General features: G+C 61.1%; 1 protein-coding gene and 1 long non-coding RNA gene across 7 annotated transcripts in view; one reads left to right on the plus strand and one right to left on the minus strand.

Moving 5' to 3' along the window:
• CASZ1 (castor zinc finger 1) overlaps positions 1–24046 on the minus strand; it is a 183652-nt gene that overhangs the window by 81625 nt on the left and 77981 nt on the right. For 2 of the 6 annotated variants that reach the window (XM_083802600.1, XM_083802601.1), the window contains exon 3: positions 17302–17387. In XM_083802600.1, coding sequence (XP_083658726.1) covers positions 17302–17305 — 4 coding nt within the window. In that variant the 5' untranslated portion in view covers positions 17306–17387. Of the gene's footprint in view, positions 1–4153; positions 4339–6265; positions 6357–17301; positions 17388–24046 lie in introns of those variants that run through there. The other 4 variants (XM_083802602.1, XM_083802603.1, XM_083802598.1 and 1 more) reach the window with 4 other exon arrangements.
• LOC310883013 lies at positions 6830–16370 on the plus strand. Its single transcript, XR_014573288.1, has 2 exons — positions 6830–6870; positions 8810–16370. It is a non-coding gene; the product is annotated as an uncharacterized lncRNA (long non-coding RNA).

A 24046-nucleotide genomic window follows, 5' to 3' on the forward strand; every position in this document is an offset into this window, starting at 1 on the left:
GTAGCCCCTTGGGGACCCTCTTGTGCCCTCCTGGCCTTGCCCCCCCAGGTCCTGTTCCACCACCCAGATACCTCCTCGTGTCCCCCAGCCCCCATGCACCCCTTGGCTGGCCTGCAGCAGGAGGCCGACCGCTTTCCAGCCCGCAGGATCACCAGGATTAGAGGCAGCAAGTTTTTCTCTTGCTATTGATGTCTGTCTCCATCTCCCCTGCGAGAGGAAACGGAGCAACAAGGTCCTGGTCCAAGGGGCTCTCAATCCTCAAAATGGATTTTACCTGTCTCCGCAAGCCGCCGCCATCTCTCACCCCCCATTGCTTTCTCCCCAGGGAAATCAGTCTAAAAGGGGCTAATGGAACAATGTCCCTCTCTCTCCCCCCTCTCATTTTCTCTCTTTTTTTTTTTTTATTAGCATTTGTGGAATTTATTCCCAAACTCTCCTAATCTTTCGTACACAACCATTTGATTTGCATAACCCAGCCCCCTCTCATAAAAACTGGCTGCTAGTTTAATTAAAAAATGTAAATTTGCTGTCATCTCGGGGCCTGGTGAATTAGGACGACATCGGCATTTTTTATTGCTGAAGACGTCCAAATTGATCCAGTCCGCATTGAACCGGAGGGGAGGAGACGGTGCCGCGTGGGACTTTTGGCTGGAGGTTCTGCCCCTCCCCTGCTCCCAGCCAAGCCTCCTCTGCCCCCTCTTTGCCTGGCGAGGTGCGGCTGAGGACGAGGCCGCCGCTGCTTCTCCCAAACCCCAGCTGGATGGGCCAGCGCGGCCTCGGCAGCGTCAGCACCCCCGGGAGCTGAGCCCTGGGTGGCACCGGCGCTCGCCAAGCCCTGGGAACGGCGGCGGCGGCCCTGGGAGGGAGGGAAGGCGCCCAGCTGGAGGTGGGAGACGCAGCACCTCCCGTGGGACTTTTCATTACTTTCTGGATACTTTCAACCGAGTTTTCAGAGGGAAACCTAAATTGCAGGCTAGGCGGCAGCCGAGGGGGATGAGCCGGTGGCAGAGGGAGAGCCACAGTGGCCACCGGGGCTCCCAGTGTGAGGACAGCTGAGTGCTCTCGAAGCACCGGGAGTGGGACAGGAGAAACCCCCACAAATTCCCACCTTGGAGAGCCCTCACTGACAGTGGCAAGTGGGAAACCGAGTGGAAGCATAAATAGTTCCCCAAAAAAACAGAGAGAAATTGGTGGCACAGAAGTGGCACCTCAAACACTTGCTCCTTTCCAGCGGAGGTGCCTGTACCATTCACGGCTGGTTTCGGTGCACTTTGTCCCCCCCAGACACCGTTTTGCAGTGGGAGGACACAGCAGACCCCTCTCTGTTACACGGAACGGGACCCAGCGGGCCATCGGCAGGGCAGGGAAACAGCAGGGTAACTCGGGGACCCATTTTCTGGTCTTTCTGCAAGCTGCTGCTCTCCAGCACCGAACCAGCAGGAACACACCTACGGGCCTCAGCTGGCCTTGCAGCACACCCTTCAAGAAGTGGCTGGGCCCTGCTCAACACCGTGGTGGGTGCATTAATCCCTGCCTGGGTAAATAATTCTCCTACAGAAGGGTCTTCACTAGGTAAATGTAGGCACCCGAATGCTTTGTGCCCACCAAACATCTCACAGGGCTACGAGAGAGTGACCCGAGCACCCAAACAGACCGTGTGAGCCCCCGCAGACCATGAACTCTCACAGCAGTGACACCAACCTTGACCGAGCCAGCCTCTCGCCAAAAATCTGCACTGCCAAAAAAAAAAAAAAGGAAAAAAAAGCTGGCACGAGCCCAGAGGAGGTGTTCCTATCTGCTGGGTGTTTCAAACAGCAATAAAGCTTTAACAAAACAGTCACAAAATAACCCCTTGCGTGGAAAATTAGATGTTTCTCAACCTCTCCACCATAGGTTTCTCGGTGTCCATTCTGAGATCAGTTCCTGTAATCTCATACCAAGGATAATTAGGCTGGGGAACAGTTTCCCAAAGGAAGTGACAGGTGCCCAGTCACTCAAGATATTTACAACCCGGCTTGCAGAAAGTCACATGGAGGGAACATCTTGCCACGATCCTGGGTGGATGGACTCGGTCCCTGAATTCCTTCCAACCCTTCAGCACCGTGAAAGCTGCCGGCCCTCCAAGGTCCGCGCAAGCACTGCCTGAGCTGAGAAAGCCCTGGGCAGAGCAGACTGTCAGACCCCACGTACCCGGTCCCTCCGGGAGAGGAACCCCTCCGGACTCGCCTCTGCCAGCTGGCAGCTGGCGCGGGCAGCCCTCGGGCACTGCCTCCGGGGAGCCGCAGCCTCGGGGCTTGGAGAGGATTCAAGAGGCAGCGAGGAGGGAGATAAGCTGGCCCCAGCAGATAAGGGTTCGAGGTGGTGATTATGGGGCAGGTCTTTGCCCTGAGATCATGACAAGACGGGTTCACCCACACACAGACCGTAATGCTGACTTAAACAGATCTCCCAGATCCTCATTTCCATGGCTCTCGCTGGGGCCCTGGGTTCCCATACCCGAGCACCGAAACCCACGCTACCCGCACGGCAGTGGAAGGACAAGCGCGTGGCTCTCCCAAGGCCACGAAGGGTCCCTTCTGGGGACACTCGTTGCCTGGGCTGACCCTTCTGGGTACGTGGGACACATCCAGCAGAAGCCACCCCACCTCCCCTGCCCAGCCCGCGGCACCAGGCAGCTGCCGCCGATCCCATCTCCATCCCAGGACCTCCAGACGCTGGAGATCAGGGGCCGATCGCTGTTTATGACTCTTGAAAGCGTTCGCCCTCCCGCAGTTTCACCACATCCTTAGCTCCTGGGCCGCCCACGCGGCCTCCCAGCTCCTTGATCCGGGAGGGAGCAGCCGCACGCCCATGGCCGGGCCCAGGCAGAGCCGGCACCGTCGCGCCCGCGGGTGGCAGCGCTCCCCGAGCCGCTCGCGCCCTGGCATCGGGGAGATAGATAAATCAACGAGACAGACGACGACAAAATTATCCCCTCGATCAAAATATCTGGGTACATAGTTCAGGCCCAGTCAATCATCAACCAGTTTATTACTATCGTAGTCCTTATTATAAAAAAAAAACAAAAAAAAAAGGCACCACACACACACGTAGGCACGCACCCCGGTGCTAATTACCCCGACCGTGGCGCTCGCCAGCGCAGGCCTGGTTGGCCTGTCGCTGCCGTTTAGGTTTTTGGTGGGGGAGAAGGGTTTAGGCCTGCTGGGGCAGCAGGTACGGCCACACGAGCGGGCTGTGGCCCGAGGGATTCCTACAGCCCCCAAACTGGGGACGTTTCTGCGTTGTGAGGGGCAGGTGAAAGCTTGCCCCAGGGCGGCCACGGCCACAGGGGCCGGTGCCGGAGCCTGGCCTGACACCCGACCGAAAGGACCGAAAGGCAGAGGGGGTGGCCGAGGAAAGCTGGGGCCCGACACACGCCTGGTCCTGAGGCCTCGGAGCCCAGCGCCGGCCCCGGCCCCAGCCCGGGCGGCTGGAAGGGGTGGGGAGGTCCCGCACACCCCACACCGAAAGGACGAAAACAAACCCATCCCAGGTATCGCCCAGGTTGGAGAGGGGGGAAAAAAAAATAAATAAATACTCATTAAATGTAATAAGCAGCCTCCTCGTCCGACACTGCCTTGTCCCAAATAAATTAAATTCCTTTTCATTTAGACAGCGCAGGAACCTGACCGGCAACCTTCACCGGCGAGACGCCGGGGCTTAGGAGGGGAACGAAATGAAAGAGAAAACAGCCCACACAACTCACAACAAACACAAGCGCCGAGCCGCTTCAAAACCCCCGAGAACTTCCCCTCCGCATCCTCGGCCCGGGCCCGGCCCCGGCTGCCGGGAAGCGGCGGAGCCGGCCCGGGGCTGCGGGGCTGGGACCGGGGAGGGGGGGGGGACCGGGGCTCGGGGAGCGGGGACCGGGGAGCAGGGAGAGGAAGCCGACTTCCGTAAAGCGAGCGAAAGAAAAGCGAAAGAGGCTGCGGGGCCCCGGCAGCACCTGGCGCCGCCCGGCGAGCCCCCGGGAAAAGTTTTGGGGCGGGGGGGGGGGAAAGGGACGGAGCGGGGCCGGCACCGGGATGGGGACGGGCACCGGGGGGGGGGGGGGGGACCGGGACACACGCACACACAGCCAGAGCCGGGCGACGGACAATTGTGCTGTACTTACCATAGTCGGAGAGCCGAAAGCCGAATTCACTTAAATAATCAACTTTCATAATACTTAATTAATACCTAATTGCGGCTGATTGCTCCCGAATAACAAGTTGTTACAGCCCTGATGTCATCGCCGTGCCGGTCCTCCCCGAGTCACTCGGGCAGCGGGGCCGGGGGCGGGCACCGGGCGCTGCGGGAGGCGGGGACGGGGCCGGGGCCACCACGCCCCCCCCGGGCCCCCCCCGGGGCAGGTGCGGGGCCGGGGCCGGGCCGCGGCGGGGTCACCCCGGGGGGCGGCCCCGGGGGGCGCGGGGGGCTCCCGGCGGGGCAGGGGAGAGGGGGAGGGCGGCCCCGGGGCCCGGTTCCTGCCCCCCTTCCCTGCCCGGTTCCTCCCCGGTTCCTTCCCCTACTGGTGCCCGGTTCCCCGGCCCCGCTCCCTGCCCGGTTCCTGCCCCTATTCCTGCCCGGTGCCTTCCCCTATCCCTGCCCGATTCCCCTGCCCGATTCCTTCCCCTATTCCTGCCCCCTTCCCTGCCCAGTTCCTGCCCGGTTCCCTGCCCCTATTCCTTCCCCTAATCCTGCCCCGTTCCCTGCCCCTATTCCTGCCCGATTCCTTCCCCTATTCCTGCCCGGTTCCCTGCCCGATTCCTGCCCCTATTCCTGCCTGATTCCCCTGCCCGATTCCTGCCCCAATTCCTCCCCCTATTCCTGCCCCCTTTCCCTGCCCCGTTCCCTTCCTGGTTCCCTGCCCCGTTCCCCACCCGCTACCCCCTCAGGAAATCACCTCCGCACTGCGCCGAGCCCCCACCACTTTATTATTATTATTATTATATTTTTTTTGCAGCGAATTTCCTCATTTTTTGTTGCTTTATTTTTCTAAGTGGCAAAGAATGCGAGGGAGGTTCTAAGAGGCGTGTTGGGTAAACAGAGATATAAGGCTCTTTCTTTAAAACAAACGAACAGATTATTTACCTGATTAAATAGGTATTTTGAGCAGGTTGGAGGCTGTTTTTGGGAACACACCGCGCTTGGCTCCGCGGGCTTGGCAGCGCGGGGAGCAGCCGTGAACTCGGGGCTCCTAAATCCCTTTTATGAGCAGAACTCAATGTGTGTGTTGAAGGAGGCCAGCGCCACTACCCCACTGCCCAGACGGGGAAACTGAGGCAGGGGTGAAGGAAGGCACTTGCCGAAAGCAGCCGGTACCGGCAGGCTCCGCGCCTGCAGCTCGGCCCCGACGCGGCTCCGGCAGGCCCACAGCGCCCGGGCGGCACGCCGGGCCGGAGGGCAGGCAGAAGGGAGCGGACAGGGGGTGTCGTTCACAAAAACCACAAGTATTTTGGCTTCTCCCGGAAAAATCTAAACAAAGCCTGGTGAAAAGGGGCCGGGCCGGGGCCAGCAGTGGCAGCAGGAGGCACGAGGGCCCAGGCAGAAGCGAAGGGCCCGAGCCGAGCCGTGGCGCTGGGCCACCGAGTGAAGTCAGGCTAATGTGAGGCGGGCGAGGGATCAGCACCACTGCCTTGTGACCCTGCCACCTCCTCTGGCCGGCACGGGCACCTGGCGCTGCCCTCCAGGTGCTGCCCATCCGCAGGACACGGTGACAGGGACGTGGGCCCAGCCAACGTCACCCCGGTCCCGCCGGGGCCTTGCCCTGCTCCCTCTGCCCGAGCAGGCGCTACGGCACCTGCCGCCCAGCGCCCGCCCCGGGAGCGCCCGTGGATAATCGCCGGGTCTGCGGCAGCTCCGTTCGGGCCCAACGCCTCCGCCAGGTGCGAGGCGTGTGACAGCCACCCCGTCACCTCGCTGCGCCCCGCGTCACCCAGCCCTCTCCACGTTCACTTCCACGAACTCCGCGCTCCGGGGATCCTCCCGCTCGCCTCCGCCGCTCCCTGGGAGCTGTGGCGGGGCCGTGCCGCCGCCGCCGCGCGCACGCGGCCCTCTGATCATACCTGTTCTTCGACACGCACCGGCCGAGCACCTCCACACGCCGGGATCCAAACCCTCCCCGCCCCTCCCAGCCCCATGCTCCCCAGCAGGGAACACCACGCTCTGCCCGCTCCCCTCAGCTGACACACACGCATGCCCCTCCGCCGCGGCGCGTGGGACCCCCCCCAGACCCCAAACACACCCCCGGCATCCCCTCCGCCGGCTGCCCACCGTCCTTCCCACTCCTCCTGGCGGGAACAACTCGCCGAGGTGTTTTTTCAGGTGAAGTCCACGCCCTGCAGCTGACGCAACGGCGAGGCCCGATTTCCTATCTCGCAGATCTCCAGTCACAGGATCAGGTTTTATTTCCCCATCCTCCCTCCTTTGCCTCTTACCCAAGAAAAGGACGCTCTTCCCCCTCTCGGAGGCTCCTTTGGGGACCCCATACCCCTTCCCCAGGGCGGTACCCCCCTCCCCTGCCATCATCCCCCCCGGGACACAAAGTCTCTCGGGTCCCCGACGGCTCCGGCCACCCCGTCGCTGGCAGCCTGGGGCCGCAGCACCCCTCGCCCCGCCGCGGCCGGAGCCACCCCAGCGTCGGCTGCCCTTCGCGGCAGGTGAAGCGCTCTCTCCTCGTCCCTTCCCACCCTCCCAGGGGCGTCGGGAGCTCTCGGTAATTAATGTTTGCCAGGTGCTCAGAGATCCTCAGATGAAAAGTGCAATGGGAGGGGGAAGGATGATTAATTTATTATTATTATTACAGTTTAATGCTTTCCCCGCAGACGGTGTGCCAGGGCTGAGCAGGGGGTGAGTCACGCTGATATGTGGGACATCCCCCTTTGTGCGTCTCTTTGTTTTTTTAATTTTTTTTTTTTTTTATGCTGAGCCCATTTTCTTGGCAGTTTCTCCCTCCCTCGCTGGAGCTGACCCCGGGGCCCGGGGCCGTGCTCTGGATTCATGTGGGCTCAGGGCGCTGGCTCGCAGATTGCAGGTTGGAGATCTGGCAGCACCGCGCTCCTCCTCCTGCTCCTGCTTGGGGAGTTTATTAGGCAAATGCTCTTGCCCTATTTCTGTAATTTTGTTTGATTTCTGTTTCGTCAAGGGAGGCGCCCGGAGGCCTCGGGGCCTGGGCGGCAGGAGCAGACAATCCGTGCTTTCTTTCCCTTTCCTCCTCTTTCCCTCCTTCCTTCTCAATTCAGTTTCAATCACATTATTGGCACACGGCGCCCCGCGAGCATTGCCAAAGCGGCTGGGCCGAGCCTCCGTGTGCCGGGCGAGGCTCTGCTGGCATCGCCCCGGCCAAGTCCTCCCCCTTGGCGTCGCTCGAGAGGTCTGACACCGGCTCCCCCCGCGTGGCCACGGCTCCTCCAGCCGCCCCCAGCCCCCAGCGCCCACCGTTTGCCCAACGCTGCCCCTCTCTTGGCCACTGCGCAGGGGCAGCGACGGCAGCCTTGCGCGTCCTCCTGCTCCGCAGGGGCCCTGAAGACTTGGGGGCAAGGAGTGGCAGGGGTTTGGATGCGCTACCAATTAACTGCAGTTTACTACAGCGATTAAAAGTGCAGCCTGGGGATTTCAGGGCGAGGAAGCGAGGGGATAGTCCTGCCTGGGCACCGCGGCCAGGGCAGGTCCTTGGCACTGCAGAGCTCTGCCTGCAAAGGCAGCAAGCGCCACCCTGGGCCAGCCCTGAGCTGTCCCTGCAAAGCCCCGAGCAGCACGCGGGGCAGTGGGATGTCTCCGCAGCCCCACGGCACCACGACCCGAGGGCAGGTCCCAGACCGGGCAGAGCCCTTGCTGCGGGGCACGGGGCACACGCAGAACCCAAGGGTGTTTTGTGTCCCAGGAGCCGCGCGCCAGCCTGTCCTGCGCGCAGCAGGGGCGGTTTCCATAGCTGGGCTCTGGATTTGACTTGGGTCGAGCAGGAACGGAAGCAAGAAGGAGCAAGGGCAGAGAAAGGAGACCCTGGGCTGCACTCGGCGGGGACCTGCTCCTCCGGGACATGATGGGAGCATCCCCACGGCGGGGACTCTGAGCCCCTCACGCACGAGCCACGGCGACGAGCGCCCACAGGGAGCTGCCCACGCCACGCCACGCGTGCAGCCGCGCGGGCTGGCCCTGCTCGTGCGACGAGGCCGCCGAGCATCGCCGCTACTGACACAGGGGACACGCCGGTGGCTCCACGCAAGCCCGGGTGCGCGCCAGCGCCGCGTCCGCGTGGGACACGAGCGCCCGTGCGCGAGGACACGTGCGCGGCCGTGCGGCACTCGGGGCCCCGCGGGAGCCCTGGCCGAGGCCGGCGGGGTGCGGGGAGCAGCGGCGGGCGGGAAGTGTGAGGCAGACGCAGCGATTGCATTACTGCAGGAGCCCGGGCTGGCAGTGCCGAGCTATCGTCCCCGTAATCCTGTTAGCCAGCAATCTCCATTCCGAAAGAGCTTCATTTCTTTGTGAATATTTGTAAACTAGATATCTAATGGAAAATTATAGGAAAATTATAGTGAAATTCATGACGAAGAAATCCGATTAGCCCTAATTCAATTATGCCATCTTAGCCCACACAGCACATTTCCCATTTTTTTCCCATAAATACCAATGCCAGGGGTCCGGGTAATCAAATAAAATTGAAAATCATCTTCCCATTAAATTCAATTAGCTGCAATTTCTAAAGCCTATCAGAGATTTTAATTACTAAATTATAAAATTCTCCAATGCTAAATTGAAACTAAAAAAATTGCACATCCTTGTGTTTCAGAAGAAAAAAACCTAGCAGAAACCTTGAAAAATACCCTTCTCCTCCCATCAGCGCCCACGTGAGCACGGGCCTGGGGAGGCTTCATCAGAGGGCTGGTGGTGGAGGGACACGAGCCAGGCCTGGGGAAGAAGGCGGCTACCTGCGAGGGAAGAAGGCAGCAGCGGAGACCCGAAGCCCAAATCCAGCCCCAGGCACAGCACCACGGGCCGCAGGAGGGCCGGGGAGAGGCTGGCAACCTCGGCAGAGCCTTCGCTCCCTGTTCCCAGCCGAGCTCCTCCGTTCGAGCTGGTTCCCCGCTCCTCCGCGCTGCTCTGCCAGGAGGAGCGACGAGCCAGCGTGCTCCCGCAGCCAGCTCCCGGCCCGGGCTCTCTAGGAGCTGAAACGAGTTTTGCCTGCAAATGGGCTCCGTGGGGCAGTCCCTCGAGTCTCGGTGTGCCAAACCCAGGGCAGGAGAGCTGGCGATGCCCAGAGGGAAGCAGGAGGGCAGATGCTACCTTTGTGCTCCTGATAAAGCTCCTTGAATAATAGCCATGCAAGCCTGGTCCTGACACTGAATTAAGGGAAGCTGGAGCCCTGAGCAAACCGATTTAGCTTGGAGCACTACTCCAGCAAACACGTGGGATGTTCGGGAGCAGGGGGATGTGATCACCCTCCCCTGATAGCGTTCACAGAGGCACCAGGCAGGCAAGCCCATCCCTGAACTCTTCTTTATTCAACAACCAGCCCAAGCAGGCAATGGGGGAACCGACAAAGGCTGTGCCTACAGATGCTCTCTCCCAGCCCTGCATCCCCGGGGACCACCACGGCACAGCCAAGTGTCGAGGGGCAATTAACTGTGCGAACAAGCAGTGGGAGGAGAAGCTCGGCTCTCCAGTCACAATACCTGACCCTCCGCGAGGCAGCGAGGGAGGATTTTCTGACACCGCTTTTATGCCGGAGCGCACTTTTGTGTGGTACCCTAAAGGGTTTATTCATGCGCTACCAGAAACGAGCCCAGTTTCTAGCGCGTTTCAGCTTTAACTAAGCGCTCCAGCTGCCCCGAACCAGGCCGATACTCGGTTTAATTTACTGGGCGCCCGAAAGTTGCCAGCAGGGAGTTGCCCGCAAACAGAACAACAACAAAAAAGTTAATGATCTGGGCTTTTTCTTTAATAAATAGGCAAACTGGCTGAGCCGGATTGTTGGCTGGGATTCGTCTCCCCTTTATCACCCTGGAGCTTCTGTGACACATTCTCCAAATCATCAGCATTTTGCAATTTGAGGTCGTTACCAAATACTATTTTTTTGCCAAGGAAGGGAGAAAAATAAATTAATAATTAAGGAGCCCAAGCAGGGAGAGGCTGCGGGTTGGATGGCGCTGCCACCTCCGCGGGGATTGCTCAGGCACCTGGCGCCCGCCCAGCGCGCACCTTGGTCGCCGGCTCACCCTGGAATGTGGGGCTGGCACCCGGGCGCTACTGGATTTTACTACGAATTAATCAAAGTCTCTTCTGCAAACGTCTAACGCTAAATCACCGCTGGCTGAGCTTCAACTGCGATTCCCCCCGTTGCGGGATTCGGCGCAGGGAGATTACCAGCTCCAGGTGAAAAGCTGAAGGGGCTTTCCTCGCTGCCGATCTCCCCGCGCTCCGAGGCACCAGCCTCTCCCAGCTGGAAGGGGAAGAGATTTCCTGCAGCTCTTCTCCCGCTCGCAGCAGGTAGCCGCGCAGACGCTCCAGATAGGCTGGGATAAATCTGTCTGTGCTGCCTGACTGGAGTGTGCTTACACCAGAGAGGAATTTGACTTGACTGCGAGCCTGATGCAGACAGCACAGGACTGTATTGGCGGCGCGAGCCTCTGCGCCTGGACGCCTGCGTGGCCGTGGGTGCGTCCCCGTGCGGGAGGCCAGGAAGAGCCGTGAGCCCGCATGGCACGGCACGGCACGGCACGGCCACACGCTGGTGCACACAGCCGTGCACAGCCCCGGCGCCACCCATGCGTGCAGGGCCGTGCGGCCGGATGCTGCGGGGCTGTCCGCAGCTGTGCGGCTGTAAATTTCTCCGTGGGGGCTCGCGGTGTGTGCCTGCTGCCCTTGTCACAGCGCTTGTGGTACCGAGCCACCCTCCCCGGGCCGGAGTGCTGCGGCCGGTGCTCAGCACGGCCACGGTCCACGTCCCCGCACTGCTCTCCAGAGACGCAGCGCTGCCCTGAGCCGTGGGTGAGCCGTATTCCCCTCTCCGCACTTCGCCTGTCTCAGAGCCCTCTCGTATTTTCAGTGCTCACCAGACCGTGAATTCACCTTCATACCAGTTACAGGGTTATTTAGCTTCTCCCGACGCCAATAACCACCCCGCGCTCCCTGGCAGCCCAGCCTCCTCCCGGGGGCGGGCAGGGCCCCCTGCCTCGGTGCCCCCCGAGCACACCCAGCAGGGGCACAGGGGACAGACTCCGAGCAGGACACTGTGCCCTGGGACACTGCTTGCCCACCGGCAACCTACCCTGGGAAAAGGCAACGGCAGGAGAGCTACAAATGGGATGGAGGGGAGGAAAATCCCCCGAGACAACAGAGAACGGAGCAGGGAGGGCACTTACAGCGGGTTTTGGCCCTGCACACCCCGCAAAGCAGCGCTCTGCAGCACTCGGCACCGGTGTTTCTCCCTGAAATCACAGGGAGCAGCTGGGGAGCCCTGTGTAGCCGCTGCGACACGGCTGGGCAGTGCTGGGGACGGCCTGCCCACGTGGGGATGTGCCCTGGTGACGTGCCGGACCCCGCACAAGGAAGGGCAGCGAGCGGCCTGTCCTCTGTCACGAGGAAACCTCCCTCCCTCCCTCCCTCCCTGGCCCCAAGCCACCCTGCCGCTGGCTCTGCTGCGGGCTCGCTCCCAGACCTGCGTGGCACCTTTCTGGCAGCCTTCCCCCCACCGCCAAGCGCCCGTCCCTTGGCATCGGGTGCACCAGACGAGGAGCACGAGCCCCCGCGGGGCCTGGGGTGTCTCGTGCCCTCTGCGCCACCACTGTCCCCAGCCCAGGGGACGAAGGCTGTTCGATGGACAGGGTTCCCTCTCTGTTCCTGGGTTCTTGGTTCCCTCTGTGCTGCTGGGACGGAGCTCAGAGCGGGCACTCGGCTATCTCAGCACCGCTGTGGTCTGGGGTAAAGCTCAAACACGGCCCCACTTCACCACGTGTGCACGGAGACATCCCCACAAGCCCAGCGTGTGCACGGGCATGGGTGTGCACACAGAACGGGGACGGCACGGGTCCGGGAAGGGACTCGGGGTGCCAGCACTGCTCTCACCCCTTATCTCACACTACAGGAGGACCCAAAGGGAAGGGGAAAGGGCAGAGCGAGGCAGCCACACTGGCACGGGCTCATCGCAGCCACGCTCCTCAGCCAGGCTCCCCGGGACAGCTCACACCCCTGGGCTTCTGCTGCATCCCCGCTGCCACCCGAAGCCGAGCGGGGGTCCCGGCGGAGCCGCCCGCAGTGCCTCACCTGCCCCGAGCACACCCCAGCCTCCCGCGCGCCCGTATTGCCATTAAATAAAAGCTCTGTGCAAACAATAGATCAATAGAGCCCCCGCCTCTTCGGAAGGAAAACAAACACCCGGATCACCGCAAATTAGAGAATGTTTCGCTTCACTTCATCCAAACAGGCTGACAATTTTTTTGGGTTGTTGCCACGGCGACAGAATAACACAGCGTTCAGCCTGTTGCAGAACAATCAATTAAGTTAATGCCTCCGAGTGCCTGTTTACTCTTCCATTTAGGAGGTGCTGCTCTCGCTCGCTCTTTTCTCGCTCGTTTTACATTTCTCATCCTTCTCTCCCCGCTCCGATTCTTTCTCTGTTTAACCTAAAATAAAGTCCCTCCCCTCAGCCACCTCCTCCCGGCTTGTAAGGAGCCTCCCACTTTTCTGAACGATCACCTGGAATAAAGTTTCTTCCTCTCTTTGACTCTTGCCTTTCTTCCTTTCTCCCCAGAAAAGCAGGAAGAAAGTGGGAACTTACCCCACCTGCCCCACACAGCCCGACCCCTCGCCCGGTGTGCCCAGGAACCTGCAAAGTTTGCAAACGCCGGCGCTGAGCAGCCCTGGGGCAGCCCGGGGTGGAATCCCTCCACCTCCCAGGAGATGCTGCAGAGCTCTCGAGCTACAGACCTCTGAAGTTGTCCGAAACCCCACCACTGCCACTGGTTTTCACACCGTGAGCCATAACCAGAAACGAGGACCTGCCTTGTTCTAAGTGCTGGATAAAAGGAGACCTATAAAAGGGCCTTAGGGTCCAGGTCTCATCCTACGGGCCGTGTTGAATGAAACTTGTAAGTATGTGCTTGGATGAATTCGGCTGAAGCAGAACTCAGCACGGTGCTCGAAGCATGCTGCTGAACGAGGCTGGGCCACTCTCGGCGGGGCACCGCTGCCAGCAGGCTGGGGCAGATCCATCGCTGCGGCCCTTTAAAGCAAGCAGAAGGCAGAGCCTCCCTCCCGGCTGGCCCTGACCACCAGCCTGTAACGCTCGCGTGTGCTCGCCGCCGTTCTTGCGGGTTTGTTTGCTGCCTCGCAGCCAGCACGAGCGGTGACACTTGGTGGCATCACCCTGCAGCCGCTCTCCCGGCAGCCCCGCTCTCCTGCAGCTGTCCTGCAGCACGTTACACGGTGCAAAGGGCCCTGCTCTGCCATCCTGGGGGAAACGAGGTGCCAGAAGTGAAAGGATTTATCCGAGGCCAAGCCTGAGATGTAATTCAGGGCTTCTGCCTCCTGATCTCTGCACCCTGGTGCTGCCCGGTACGGGCACGACGCTCCTATCCTTCCATCTTTAAACCCCCAGGGAAGTGTCCATCTTCCCCAAATCCACATCCACTAAAATTATCAGGAAAAGCAAAGGCAGACACGGTGGGAAAGCCCCCCAGCTCCAGGATATTGCCTTCTCACCCTGCAACCGGCAGCAAGTGCCTGGGCGCGCAGCCCCTGTTAATTCAGCACGGCGCAGGCGGGACGAGGCTGCAGGAGGGGAGCTCCGAAACAAGGCAAAATCACAGGCGTGGGGTCAAACCGGCCCCTCTCCTCCCGCTCCCCCCGCAGGACCTCCCCGACGGCCAGGTCCTCGCACGCCGGCAGTGCCACCCCGCGCAGCAGCGAGCGGGGCAGTGCCCACCGGCGCGCTCCCTCTCCCCTCCCCGGGAAGTTGTCAGCAGAAGCTGCTGGAGCAGGGGCTCGTTGACTGCTCCCTGTCCATTACAGCCCAGATTATAAGCATATTGCACAGTGCTCTCTGCACGGTGCTGGGGAAATCCAATACGCTGAAAGGTTAATGCAATCAATTAGGGTGACAAGGAAGTAGAGTAAAGCCTTCCGAGTAGATGAAAGGGAGAGAGACGGAGACAGAGAAAAGCAAAGAGAAGCGGGGGGTGAAAGGAGCAAAGCAAGGCGGGTGGGAGGAGGAAGAAGAGGGCGCGTGGGGCTTGTGCTGTAGATGGCGAGGTGCTGGGTGGCCATGGCCGTGTCCTGCCCAGTGAGGACAGGGTGCGGCGGTCCCCAGGGACAAGAATCCCCTGTCCTGGATTTCCCTGCCCTCTGCTGCAGCGTGCACGGCCCTGCTCGAACAGCCGCTGCCCAGCCTGTCCTGCCACCCACCCTGCCCGTCCCAGGGCGTGCAGCCCAGGGGACAGCCCCAGCCTTCCCCGCTGGCCCAGACGTGGCTCTAGCTAGCCCAGCCCCTGCTCTCTGCCCCCCGCCTGCGCCGAACTTCATTAACCTGGGCAGACAGGTCAGCGAGCGCGGCCTCTTCCTACCGCGGCTCCCGCTCGCGCGCGGCCCCGCCGAGGAGAACGTGACACCAGCTCATTAGGACAAATTATTACTCTATAACCCCTGCCGCAATGTCCCTTAATATGCCTATTTAGCAAGAGACAAGTCCTGGTGGGCTCCTCGCCATTAAAACAACCTCACAAATCACCAGAGGCACAAGCACCGCTGGCGGTGCCGCCGGGGCGGCCGTACCCCGGCGGGGACCGGAGGGGCTCAGCCTCCCCTGCCGGAATGGGGCCCCGGGTGCCGCTGGGGCAGGCGGGGAGTCACCGCCCGGCCCTGGTGTCGGTGCAACGAGGTGGGAAATCCGCTGTAGGAGCGAGCTGGGATGGCTGCTTGGAGCGCTGGAGCTGCTTCGCAGGGCCCCTGCCTCGCTCTGCCCTCCAGCAGCACCGCCGGCGTCGCGTTCCACGCGGAGACCTACGAGACTCCAACGTTTCCTCCGCTCTCCCCCGAAGTCGGTGCCTGGCTGCACGCGCTGGGATGCGATGCTGCCCGCTAGCTCCTCGCAGGTGGGGAGCAAAGCCTGGGAGGCAGCTCAGGGGCCGGCTCCGTCCGCAGGCGCTGCGCTCCCTCCCCGCTCGCCCCTTGCACATGAAGGCAGGCGGCTTGCACCTTGCGGGGAGGACGGGGCTGCGGGCTGTCTGGGGCTAATCCAGAGATTACGGAACCTCTGCAATTCAGGGCACAGTGCGTGAGATATCACAGGGGAAGAAAGGCGGGCAAATGTCAGAGGAAGGCTGCTGCTGAGCAGGGAGGGCGAGCGTGAGGAAAGCAGGCTCCAGCCTGACCCGCAGGAGAGGGGAAAGGGAGGAAGAAAAGAGGGAATCACATAAAAACTGCACCGACGAGAAGAGAGGGAGAAGGGGGAAGGAAGCAGAGCTGTGCCCGGAAAGAGTGTGTGAGAAATAAATGCGACGGAAGGAAGAAAGGAAGGAAAGTGCCAAAAGCGTGTGAGGCTGGGCACAGGAGAGGGCAGAAGGAGAGCGAATGGACGGAGGAGTAAGGGACCGAGAGAGAAAGAGAGGGAGGGAGGAAAAGGAAGAGAAAAGAGCAAGAATAGCCACGCAGCAAGGAGCACGCGGGCGAGGCCGAGCGCTGTAACCAGGGTTGTGAAGCATGAAAAGGGAAGAATCTGCCTGTTCCTTTCAGCGCTCGGAGCATGGCGCTCGGTGCTGACCTACACTGTGCCCGGCTGTGATCACGTTTTCAGGGCCACTGCCTGCCGATCCCAAACAATGATGGGGAGCCTTTGAAGTCAGAGAAAGAAGCCGCAATGTGAACAGGGGACTTTCTTTTTTTTTTTTTTTTTTTTTTCTTCTTTTCCCCCCCTTTTTTTTTAAGGGTGGGGGGTAAGGAGGGAGGAAAAGGAAGGGCTGGCGGGGCGGGGGGAGGCTGGGGGAGAGGTTGCGAGGACAAAACCGAGAGTTGCTCTCAGCGGGGCGTCCCGAAACGCGAGAGACAAAAAGAAAACAAACAGTTTATGAGTAGGGCACATGCTGCCTGTGTCTGCGCGCCCCGCGCTGCCGGCCCCCCGTGCTCCCAGGGAGGCTTCTGTTCCCCAGCAATGATGGATGGACGCGCGGGGCCATTCAGGCCCCCGTGTTACAGCAGCGGTATTTACATAACACTGGCCTTCCACCGGTCACCTCTGACACTGCCCGGCCTGGCTCGGGGCCCCCCGGCCCCCAGGCAGCCCCAAGCCCCTCCGATCCCGCTCAGACCCAGCCCGCCAGCTCCCTGCGCAGGACCGTGGGGTCCCCGCTGCCACAGGGACGCTCTGGGTGCAGACACGGGGGTGAGCGCCCCCAGTGCCTCTGAGCTGACGTCCCCGAGGGCAGAGCACGCCCAGCCTCCCCACACCACTGCCAAGTCTCCCCTGGCCTCGTCCTGGGCTTGTCTTGGTGCCTGGGGAAGGAGCGGAGCCACGGGAGAGGAGAGCCTTGGTGGTGCTGCAGGGGGTGCAGCCGGCGGGGAGGGATGCGGACTTCTCAGCAGGTGGCACAGGGACCCACCTAGCACATGGAGATGAGGGTTTGAGATCCCCTTTTGTCTCCCGGGGCTCTCAGCCCCTGAGTCTTCTCCAGCACCAAGCCAACAGCCAGCTCTAGAGACCCCACGTTGTTGGGTTTTGAGGTCACACAGAGCGGGAGGGTGCAGGTAAGGGCAAACCCAGAGAAGTCAGGCTTCTGCTGGAGACACGGAGCTGCTGCCACGCCGCCAGCACGGTGCCGCAGCCTGAATGGATAAAAATGTGCCGGATGAGGAGGGGAGCGCGCGCATCGCCGCCTGAAACTGTGTGTGTGAACTGAGCTCAGCAAAACCTGACGGCGGACAGATCGCATCCGATCCCCCGACCGGCCCCTCTCCACCTCCCACCAGCCTGCACGGACGGACACGAAGCAGCACGCTCCTCACAGAGCCCTCACGCGCTCCTCTGTGAAGACAGAGGCAGCAGGGAGGATGTTGAGGAAAACCCAAAGTGACAAGATCGGGTGCCCAGAACAACTGCTGTACAAAGACAAGGACGGGATTAGGACACACACGGGCCGTGTCTGCGTTAGACCTTCTTCTCTTTGCATCCCTCCTTACAAGTGACGCAGGTCAAGTCCCAGAAGCTCTAGTGCAGACACGGCCGCAGAGCAGACCATGGAGTGTGAGAGACACGCAGAGGAAAAGAGAACCCAGGAGGGCGTAGTGACATACCCATTGCAGTCTGAAGTCTCTCCTACCTTTCGGAGATTTCAAGGCCTGGTTTCTTGCCTGGTTTTTAGCTCTAAATTCACTTCATCCTGGGGAGGGAAGAGAAAGGAGACGGTTAGTGCACACAGCTAGCACCCGTGGAAAACCTGACCCATAGCCATACCCTAGACACTCACAAAAGCCCCAGAGCACCCCAGCGGGGCCAGCACGGGGCACCCGGACTTCACCAAGTGCCCTGCTGCTCCCGGCTGCCCTGTGCAGCGCTGTGCACACCACGAGACACCCGGTGCTCCGGCACTTCGTGGCGCAGGAGGCACCTAGCAAGGGCTGGGCATGATTTAGCAGAGAGAGAACAGCTCTTAAAGGCCTGGGTCCTGCTCCCCAGGCAGCCCTTGTGCTGCTCAGCCCCCGCACATCCAAGGGTGCCCTCTGCTCCGTGCCAAATTATTCCCTTCGCAGTCCTCCCGCTTCCCCTGCTGACCCCCAGAGGTTCACCAGCCCGGTGGGCAGCCTCCCTCGTGTGACTTGGGGGGCACAAGGCGAGGGGTGCAGGGCAGGGGCCCGAGGCGCTGAGCTCCCCCATCCCCTCCTCCGCGCTCCTTCCTTCCCAGAGAACGCGGAGAGCGAGGAGGGAAGAGAAAAAGGGACAGGGGGAAAAAAAAAAAAAAGTCACAGCAAAACACATGAAAAGTAAATTGAATTATTTAAAACCATATGTTCCAAAAATGTGACAGAGCATAAAAGCCGTGCCGTGAGACTTCCGGAGGGGGTTATCCCGCACAGCAGGGCGGGAGGAGAGCTCGCCCCGGGGGAGGACGGTGCCACAGCAGCCAGCCGGGGACTTCCCTCTCCCAGGGCTGGAAGGTGGCAGGGAGCAGGGGGGGCTTCACGCTGCGTGGCGAGGGCGCCTGGCCCAGCCCTGCCGTCTCCGTAGTGCCAGGCTGCCGAAACAGCTGTCACAACTGCCCGCGACGTGGCAGTGAAACGAAAAACCAGCCCGAGGTCAGGCACGGGGAGCCGGCGGCTGCACCCAGGAGCCCCAGCCCCGGCTCACGGCGCGTGTCCCTCCCCGGGGCACAGCAGCGTGTGACCCGCTCAGCCCCCTGGGGACGCCCCACCGAGGGTGAAAGTGACGGGGACGTGGCTGGGGGAAGGCCGTGCTGCCGCTGCTGCCTGCCCCTGTCCCTAGGGACCTTGCTGCCCTGTGCCGTCACTCGCACTGCCGCGGTGCCAGCGCGCTGCACCAAAGATAGATGCGGGGTGCTGGCCGGGACCCAGAGCGGGCAGGAGCTGGTGACATGTCCCAGGTGGACAGACGGATGCGGAGCAGAGGCAGCTCCCGGGGTGTAGATGTGCAACCAGCTGCCTCCTTCCTTCCCTGCTCAAACCCCAGGGCTGGGCAGGCTGAGGGCAGGACTCAGCTCCCCGGCTTGGGATCCTTCTCCCGGCCGGGCACCCTCTCTCCTTGCCACCTTTTTCTTCCTTTTGTTCTTTCCTGCTTGCTCCTTCCATTCTGCCGTGCTCCTTTTTTCTCTCTGCCTTTTGTCCCCCCCTTCCCCAGCTCTCTGTATAACTCTCCTTGCCTTCCTGGCTGTGCTCCCTCACCCCCGTGCACGGTCAATTCTTGGGTTGGAGTTTTTAATTGTTTTGGTTTTTTTTTTTTTCTCCCCTTCTTTCGGCCGCAGCTTATCAATGATGCAAGAGGAATAACGCCAATTTACTTAGAATGTGTAATCCCCAAATCAGATTGGGGGATTGTATGAGGCAATATGACCTTGCATATGTCTCCATTAAAGCCAGCCAGGCCTCCTCTTGTATTCTGTGTTCCCAGTACATATTTAGACAGATAACGCTAATTGTACTTGACATGTCCTCTTAAGGATGGACTCTTCCCTCCCCCAGCTCTGCCTGCTTCCCAGCCTAACAATGCGCCAGAGCAGAGCCCTCTTGCTCGCAGCGCGGCGTGGCACGGCACGGCATGGCACGGCACGGCACCCACAGGGCCGGCCGGGTGGGCACACGGTGTCGGTGCAAGGCATCGGCTGCCCCGGGCTCTCCTCCCCGCCTGGGCGAGGTGCAGGGGTGGGGGAGCGCTGCGGGACATCGCTAATCCCCGATTACACGCTGCCCCCGGGACAATCTCGAATTCTGCAGGAAAACGAGCAGCGCGCTGCCACCTCCATGGGTGCCGCCGCACCCTGCCCCTGCCTGCCCACCTCGTCCTGCCTGCCCCTGCCTCCTCGCCTCCTCCCTGCCACCTGCTCCAGCTCCCCCTGAGCCACCGAGACCAAGGGGGCTCCCTCCCGAGCCGGGGGGAGACAAACCCCGCATGTCCCCACTGCCCTCTCCGTAAAAAAATGGGCTCCCCGGTACTGGGACAGAGAGCAGCCGCTCGCCATCCCCGTCCCCGCAGCCTCCCCGTGCCCAGGGAAGGGCTTCCAGCCCGCAGCGCCCGGCTCCCGCACCTAGGCACCGAGCTCCTCGGGTAAATATTTATAGCTGGCCACTGGCCGCGGATCCCAGCTCCAGCTTCTAGGGAACATCATGAAGAAATCCAGACCTCCCTCAGCCCCGTGCCCGCCTCAACGCAGCTGCCGTGGAGCGGCCGAGCAGGACGCAGGAGGAGCAGGAGGAGGAGGGAGCTTATTCCAGGGAAACCAACGGATCCAAACTCTTTGCCAAAGTGGACTCGTTTTTCTTTTTTTTTTTTTTCCTTTTCCCCTTGACACAACATCCTAATTCGACTTTTTCAGTATCTTTCCTTCAACAACCTTTTTTCTTTCCTCCCCTTCCTACCCGGCAACTGCGCATTTATTAATTCATGAGGCACTAATTAGTTCTTTGTTTAATTTTGTGTTAAACAGACTGACCGGAATGATAACGACTTGCAGCGTTGCATTACGGTCCCCAACCGCCCCTGTTTTCTGACAACAAGGGAGCGCAGTGAGACTGGCGTGATGAACCCCAATTCCCACTCCAGTTGCACTTCATTAAGTCAAAATGTGACAAGAAGCTTAGAGAGCAACTTTCAGATCGGATCGCACATAACAATTGGGCAGGAAACTTTCCGGGGGGGAAGCAGGAGCGGCGCTCGCAGCGAAGCCTGGCACCGCGCGCAATTCCCCCGCGCGCCCGCCTTAAAGGAGCCGGCTCGGCCGCGGGTGCTGGGGAGGAAGAGGAGTGGAAGGCAGAAGGCCGAGCTGAGCGTGTGGCGGGGTGGGAGGCAGAGCTGCTTTCTGCTCCCCTCGGTCGGATTTGGCACCAAGGGATGTGCCAGTGCTCCGGGTGGCATCATGCCGATGCTCCGAGTGCGTCGCTCGGCGCCCTCGGCTCCCTGACTCAGTTTCCCTCCCTGCGCTCCATGGTGAAGCAGAGGTGATCCCCAGCTGCCATTCAGTCGGCATGAGCCACACAGCTGTAACGGAGCTCAGCAAAGGCAGGGGCTGAACACTGACACCCACATCACCGAGAGCTCTGACACCGGCAGAGGGGCGGCCGCCCTCGCAGGGAGGGAGCCATGCCTTCCTCTCACTTTGCACAGCGCCTGATGCACCAGCAGCACTACCGAGTTTAAAAATCGTCCTCATCACTCTTATACTGACACTACGCTTGGCAAACGCTGTGCAGGATGAGCTCCTCAGGCCTCGAGCTCCACTGAGTGCCACGAGTGCCCCGTTAGCAGGAGCTACGGCAAAGCGCTGGCCTGGCCCGAGAGAAGCAAGCAGGGCTCGCCCCTCGGCACCAGCCAACACGTGAGTGGCAAACGGACGGCATGGAGTTGGGGTCATCACCAGGCTCAGCTGGATCTGTCCCGGTCTTGTCGGCACACGGCAACTCCTTGAGCCCTTCTGGCTCACAGAAGTGCAGCCAAGTGTGGACAGCTACAGGGAAGCGAGAAGCCGCTCCCTGAGGGACAGGGTGCGAGGGGTGGGAAGGGAAAGCCGACTTCCCAAGCACTCCGGACATGGAAGCTTTGCAGCATTTCAAAACATCTTCTGCCATTGCAGGGACGGCAGCTGTGGATAGAAGCCAAGATCACACAGGAGTGAAATGAGCCGGGCGGCCCCCACGCCTCTCCTAGCAGGTGTTCTCCACCCTTCGTCCCTCTCCCAGTGGAGTCAGACCCATCCCTCGCCTTGCTCTGGAGAAGCCCAAAGCCCATCTAAGGCCCAAAGCCTTGACAAAGCCACATGAGGGACTCTTTAGGGCCACGCCAGGGCTGGGGAGCGACACCCGGGCACGGGTGTGCAGAGCGGCACGTCCTGAGCAGGCCCGGGCGGGAGTGAGCCCTGGGACCAGAGCCCCCGAGGTGCTGGGGCCACAAGCACCGGTCCCTACCCGCACTACCAGCACCTCCACCAGGGTGTTTGGGGAAGGGGCCGGGCTATCCCAACACGACATTCGGCTTCACGCTCGCAGCTGAGCACCACGCGGGGCTGTGCTAGCAGACATGTTTGCGCTGGCTTCCGTCTCTCGTGAATCTGGAGCGCAGCAGGGGCCTGTGCGGCTGACGAAAAGGCTGTTCCTGCCTGACACAAATCCCGGGAAGACAGCAGATCCCTCTGATTTCAGTTCTACATGTGCTCTGGATATCATAAAAAGGCATATGTAGACACGAACACAAGGCTGGAGGTTCAGACCGGTGTCCAGAAAGGGGAAAAGCGCGCATTAACACCTGAGGCGAGGACAACAGAGAGGGTCCAGGCCTGCTGGGGACAAGAAACACCCCCTGAGGTCCCCAGCCTGACAAACCCTGGTTTTGCAGAAGGGCTGGAACACCCTGGGCTGCTCTAGAGATGCAGCTGGGCCTTGCCATCTGCTGAGGAGATGTTTTAGAACAAAAGGCAGCACCAACCCCGGCCCTTTCCTACACGAGCCCAGCCCAGGCCCTGGGCTGTGGGGCCCTGCCCGGGCACGGAGGCTGGGAGGAGCAGGGCTCACGGCCCCTCTCGAGGGCACAGCAGAGCACAGGAACGTCCCCGGGGTGGCCCCTACATTCACTAGTCAGTGCTGCCAGCAAAGTTTTGGGCTGAAAATGAGGGTAGCAAGCGTCCCAAATCGGTCAGGGTCCGCCCCTTCCTCCTAAAGCAACGCGCTAACTGTCCTAGGCTCCATCCCAACCCTCTTTCACCGCAACTCTCCCCCAGGATTACGGGCCCGCTGCCCCCCTTCCCTTCCCTTCCCCTCCATCTGGCTGGGAGCAGCCTGGGACCGAGCACTCTTCCCAGCCCTGGGAGAACCCTGCCGTTTGCCTCTCATAAAAAAGAAAAATGGGAGCTATAAAAAAGGCAAAGAAAAGAAAAGCAAAGCGAAGGGAAATCACGGCGAAGGAAGAAAAGAGCAAAGCCCCCCTTCCCTTCCCACCCCTCCCCGTTACCTGCCTTTAGCACGGGGTAGAGCCGCCTGCTTCACGGCTCCCCGGGCACGGGGGGGACCCCGTGCTGCCCCCCTCTGCCCTCTTCCCACACCTGTTGAGCAGAGCCCATCCCATCCCAATGAAGGCGATGCAAAAAAGAAGAGGACAACGAGTGCACGGGGCGGTGGAAAGGCACGGTGGCCATGCTGGAGGAACCCCATGCTGGAGGAACCCCATGCTGGAGGAACCCCATCCTGGAAGCAACCCCATCCTGGAGGAAACCCCACCCTGGAAACAACCCCATCCTGGAGGAAACCCCAGACAGGCATCGTTGGCCACCTCTGGAGCCAGAGGGACAGGAGATGGCAGCCCCGAGTGTCACCGTCGTGTTCCCGGCACTGCCAGCCCCGGGCACGCTGTGAGGATCCCACCTCACCTCCTGCCCAGCACCTGCCCGCAGTCCCCAAACCTGGCACTCGGCAGCCTCGGGCCAGCTCCTGCTAATTTGCTGTCAGGCTGCCTAAGCAAACCAATTAAAACTAATCATTAATTACAAAAAAAGAGAGAGAGAGAGAAAGACCGTGCGCAAATGGAGGACTGGAGAGGGCATGTGGGGAAACGGCGGCCAGGAGGGAGTGGAAGAAGAGAGTTTTGGGGGCAAGAAGAGAGTTTTGGGGGCAAGGGGGGGTAAAGGAAGGGCCTTGAACCCCAGCTGGAGGCAGCAGAAGGAGACGGGGTGTCCCAGGGCGGATGGGAGCGAAGGAAGCAGTGGGACGAGAGGGAGAAGCGACCGCGGGCTGTCGAGGCGCACGCAGCGCCCGGGATCCCCCGTCCCTCTGGGAGCAAACCGCCTGAGACGGGGATGAAAAATGGGGCATTTGTGCAGAGCCCCTGATTATGCGGGTCCGGCGGGGGCCCTGGGGAACGGCCCGCCGCTCCCGCTGGCTCCCCGCGAGCTCCGGTGGTGGAGAACCCCGGCAGCTGTCAGCGAGGCCGAGGCCCCCGCCGGCCCCCCCCCAAGGGCACGAGCGCTTCCCAGCGCCCCGGGTGCGGGGCCGAGGGCCTGGGGCCGGGGGGCGGCGGGGAGGTGGGGGCAGTGCCATGGAAACGGGGCCTTTCCTGGGGAAACGCGCTGCCGCCCCCCCGGCCCCTGCGCCCCTTTTGAGGAGCTGTCAGGACCCTGAGTGAGTGTCACACGACCCAAGGACCAGGCGTGACCAAGCCTATTTTCTGCCTCGAATTTGATTGATTAAAAAACTTTTTAGGAAAACCATGTTAAAAGACAAAAAAAAAAAAAAAAAGAAGAAGAAAAAGAAAAAGGAGGAAAGAAAAAAAAAATTAAACAGAAAGGGACAAGGGGGTGGGGGGAAAGGGAAAGGCCTCTGCGCTGGG

Source organism: Anser anser (genome assembly GCF_964211835.1).
Source record: "Anser anser genome assembly, chromosome: 17".
NCBI lineage: Eukaryota > Metazoa > Chordata > Aves > Anseriformes > Anatidae > Anser > Anser anser.